The sequence below is a fragment of the Dipodomys merriami genome, unplaced genomic scaffold (genome assembly GCF_024711535.1).
Source record: "Dipodomys merriami isolate MVZ:Mamm:240054 unplaced genomic scaffold, mDipMer1.0.p SCAF_3, whole genome shotgun sequence".
Classification (NCBI taxonomy): domain Eukaryota; kingdom Metazoa; phylum Chordata; class Mammalia; order Rodentia; family Heteromyidae; genus Dipodomys; species Dipodomys merriami.
Window position 1 is genome coordinate 39,105,065 of NW_027204492.1, and position 4,410 is coordinate 39,109,474.

The 4,410-nt window shown below is 49.6% G+C and overlaps 1 protein-coding gene across 1 annotated transcript; it reads left to right on the forward strand.

The window, feature by feature from the left end:
- Positions 1–318: 318 nt before the first annotated feature.
- On the forward strand, positions 319–3,980 carry Ripply1 (ripply transcriptional repressor 1). The gene is made up of 4 exons (XM_070039977.1): positions 319–1,010; positions 1,891–1,945; positions 2,567–2,631; positions 3,149–3,980. The coding sequence occupies exons 1-4, from the start codon at positions 793–795 to the stop codon at positions 3,420–3,422; spliced, it is 612 nt and encodes a 203-aa protein (XP_069896078.1). The 5' UTR covers positions 319–792; the 3' UTR covers positions 3,423–3,980.
- The last annotated feature ends 430 nt before the right edge of the window (positions 3,981–4,410 follow it).

Below are 4,410 nucleotides of genomic sequence, written 5' to 3' on the forward strand. Positions count from 1 at the left end.
CTCTGCTCCTGGGATCCTGAACTGGAAGCTGAGCTCTGAGATTTGGAATCTGCCCCAGAGGCCCAGGGAGCTGCCTGCGGCTGGCTTTCCCTCACTGCATCATTACTGCTGAAGCCCAAGGGGTGTGGGGAGCATTGAAAGAAGACTTGTGATTTACTCCATAGGCATTTGGGCCATCTCCATCCAGAACCCTATTTTTTTCCTGACCCTGATGATGACCTGGTTAATGGCAGTTACCCTCTATCAGGCCTACCTGGCAAATCTCTTTGGGATTTAAGCTGAAAGAGCCGGTGAGTCCCTCACTCCCCTTGGAGGGGGCAGCTGTCTCTTGTCACTGGGAACCAGGTTTGCTAAAGGCCTGTCCACCCAACCCTCAGTTCTACCCCCCACCCCCACCCCTACCCCCCAATCCTAGGTAGTTTTGGGTGCTAATGAGCTCCCCTCCTTCCCCACTTGGGTCTTGCTGCTGCCTGGGGAATTCACACAAATGGTGTGAAATTTGTCCTGTCTTTGTTTTTCTTTCTGACTTGGAGCTAAAACAAACCCCTCACCCCCCATTGCAACCCTGTTTATTCAACTGGGAGAGATTTCACACCCAGGAACCCAGCTCTCCTTCCCTGAGCCCCCTCCCTAAATCTTTGTCCCCTCCCACACCCCTACCTCACACTCTTGGAATAATTGATGAGTCCAGGCACAGCTTATAAAAGGGTCTCTGGAGAAAGACTGAAAGCATACCGAAGGTTTTGAGACGTAGGAGAGCCCACAGCCCACCTGGCCTGGTTATCCTTAAAGATGGAGCCTGCTGTCTCTGCTGCTGCTGCTGCTGCTGCTGCTGCTGCTGCTGCTGCTGCTGCTACTACTACTGCTACTGCTACTGCCGCTGCCTCCCCTGGCCCAGCCCTGGCCCTTACCCTAAGCCCTGCCTTAACACAAACCTCTCAAGCAGCCTGTGGCTTTTCACATCCCTTTTCCCTTTTCCCTTCTGGACAAGAAGCACCTGGGAATGAAGGGTAAGTAGAATGTGGTCTTAGACAACCTCAACCGAGGCTTAAGGGGATCCTGGGGGAAGGAGGTAGATGAGATGCCCATGGTGCCATTGTCTATGAAGGGATGAGGCAATGCCCTCACAACCTTCCTTCCACATCTCTGGCTGAATTATTTCATCTGACTTTTCACCTACCTGATCCTTCTGGGTGACAGGAGAAGCTCTGGGGGATAGGGAACATTGCCAAAGCTGGAGGCCAAGCAGTCAGGCCCTCATGAGTCAGATTGCAGAGTCCCTTGAGGGCCCTGGGGAAGACTGCTATGAACACTGAGCTTGACACAACCCTGACTCTGACGCCTGCATCCAGGAGGGCGGGGGGTGGGGGTGTCATGGAGGGGACAAATCTTAGACAGGGTGCTGCTTTTTCCTGGCCACTCCATTCCATTGCCACTTGCTCTTTGCTTACCTTTGGAAGTTCAGGAGGGTAGCTGTGGACCCAGGAATATTTCTGTCCCCCCTTTTCCAGCTCAGGAAGGAAATGGGATTCTGCCACTCTTCTTCTTGGAGCACAACAGAGAAGACCAGATATTTTTCACCCAACCCTTGTTTATTCCTCCAAGTATTTCCTATTCAACAAATGTTTCCTGTAGCATCTGCTGTGGACCAGGCATTGTGCTAAGTGTTAAGGATTCAGATGTGATCAAACAGCTCATGGAAACAATAGGATCCGAGCAATGATAACATTGTTTAAGCAGAGAACAGAGGAAGGGTCAATCCTGGCCTTGGCTCAAGGGACTTAAGGAAATTTTCTTAGAGCACATGGCCCAAGAGCCAAGCTTTCTGGAAGCCACTTCTGTTAGTTCAGGGAGCCCATGTTTCAAATTGATCTTTCTTCTTTGTTCTAGAGGAACTTGTCTTTGGAGGCCCTGGCTGTCTTCTACAAATGACCTCTTAAGGCAGGTGAGGACACTGGTGGGCTGGGTGTGTTTGAGTCCTTGTGACATGCTTTCAGAGGAACACACAGCTATATGCATTCACTGGCCAGGTCCCTTCCCAGAGATTCTCTGAGCTCAGTCCCGAGCTGTAGATCTGGAGAAGCATCCTTGCAGCTTTGCTAACATTTGGTTCTCCAGCAGTTCTGTGGTAAGGGCAGGACCAAGATTTCTAGGGCAAATGGAAAGCTGAGGAGACTGAGGCTCAGAGTGGAGAAGAGATTTGGGCAGGTCTCCCAGCCAGTGTATGGTAGAGCTCGTAGTCAAATCCCTATCTTCCTGGCACTTTGTCTGTATGCACCCCACCTCCCTGAATCTTTGATGCTTCAGTCAAGCTCTGTCTCCTGGACAGCTTCCAAATAGGCTGGGACAGGGACCACAAAGCAAGCAGACCTCCAAGACTCTGTTCACTTGTTTTTCAGTCAGATCCAGGACAGACTCTCATGTTACAGAGCAAAGTTGGGAGGTGGTGGAGCCCAGGGATGTCTAAGGTCTCTTTTAGGCCCTCCTGCATGTTTCTGACCTCTGATGTGCAGGCCATTATCTGGCCTTGTACTTTGAGCTACATGCTGGCTTTTGCTTTGGACAGGCTGCTCATGGGGCAACAGCTGCTGAGGCCACCAAGGCTAATTCTGAGTTCCATCACCCTGTCAGGTAAGCTCCTGGCCCCGAGCTCAGAACTTGACACAATCCATTAGCTCTTTAAGCCCTCACAAAAAAAAAAAACTCACAAAGCAGGATGAAAGAGGCACTGCTCTGATCTGTTTCATTGTTGAGGACACTACTACCTAGAGAGGTTGAGGGATGTAATTGGCAGAAGTTACATTCTCTGGATAAATTATTGGTGAACTTTTATGTACTCAACTGTGAAGGAATCCTTAGTAGGAAGAGATGGAGAGCACAAGACCAGAGACTTCTTCCCTAGAGCCTCCTGGGATGCAGGGGTGGGATTACGACATTGCCACACACCATAGCTGTAGCATTGCCAGAGGTGAACTTCCTTCCTAGAGGCAATTTTGCAGCAATTCACAAGGCTCTGTTAAGTTGTCTTTCCCTATAACTCTTATTACTGCAGCTAAGAGAAAGGGGTTGGAGAATAGTTTCTTCCTAGCCCTAGTAGCTCATGTACATATGACAACAGTCTATGCTAGTTCTTTGTGTCTGTCCACAGGCTCTTCTGGCCTAAATCTCGCTCCTTCGATTACCTGTATAGTGCTGGGGAGATTTTACTACATAACTTCCCTGTCCAGGCCACCATCAACCTATATGAGGACTCTAACAGTGAAGAAGAGGAGGAGGAAGACGACGAGGAGGAAGACGATGAAGAGGAGGAGAAAGAGGAGGCCAACAAAAAAGGGCCAGAAGGGTGTGTGAGATTATCAGAGTGTACACCACACTGGGTCACAGCTCACCTGCCTTCCCCTCCCCTGACCAGTCCAAACTGAAGCAGTCCCAGTCAGACTGGGGTTCAGTATGCCTGGCACATTTTTGAGGGCATCAATTAGCCAAGAGTCTCCAGGCACAGATTTCTGGACTGAAAACTGTGTCCTCCAGTTACCCAGCTCACCCCTGGCTTCCATGAGTGGCCTGTGAGGCTTGGCCTTGGGCATCTCATTTTCTGAGCTGCTTTTGGTATCTACACTGGGAAGGTCCTAGGAGCTCTAGGGGAAGAAAGATCTGCTTTCTGACATCCCAACAAACAGAATAGGACCCTGTAGAGAGGAAGCACCCACTTCTCAGGGCCTTTTGACCCCTCAGCCTTCTTAAGTGGCCACATACACCATTTTCTCCAAGCCTGACAGCTGGCTTCACATCAGGGACCCCAGTACCAGATCCAAGCAAAGTTGGGGTGCCTTTCTGATGGTTCTGGCAGGAGGGGAAGTAGGCACAAGAGAATCAGCTTGCTTTGGGGACCCCCTCCATGTTTACTTGCTATTATCCATTTAAGTCTATGTGTTGGCATGAGATGAATCAGAAGAAAAATAAACTGGGTGATGTTTGCCTTTTTCTTAGAACTGTGTTGATTTCTTAACTGAACTCTGCCCATGTTGTGAAGCCATGGGCGGAGGACGAGGGGCGGAGGGGGTGGTCAGAGACCAGCTCAAGGCCAATTTGCTGCTCCACCTGAGGTCAGTTGACAGATTTTTCTCCACTGAGATGTACAAATGAGGGACCCAGCATGGGGCTGGGCCCACTGTATCAATCTGAGAAATCAGCATTGTTTAAATATCAAGGACAACTTAGGAAAGAAACAAACAAAAAAAACCCCGAAGGACCAATTGAATGTTCAAATGAGTAGACAGATTTGAGGGGTATCATTGCTTTTGAGCCTGGAGATAGCTATTAGGCAAAGTGTTTGGGAGCCATTACTAAATCTGTCCAATTTTATCTCATTGACTCCTTCTGTCTGTACTATCGCTCAGGCCTCTGTGT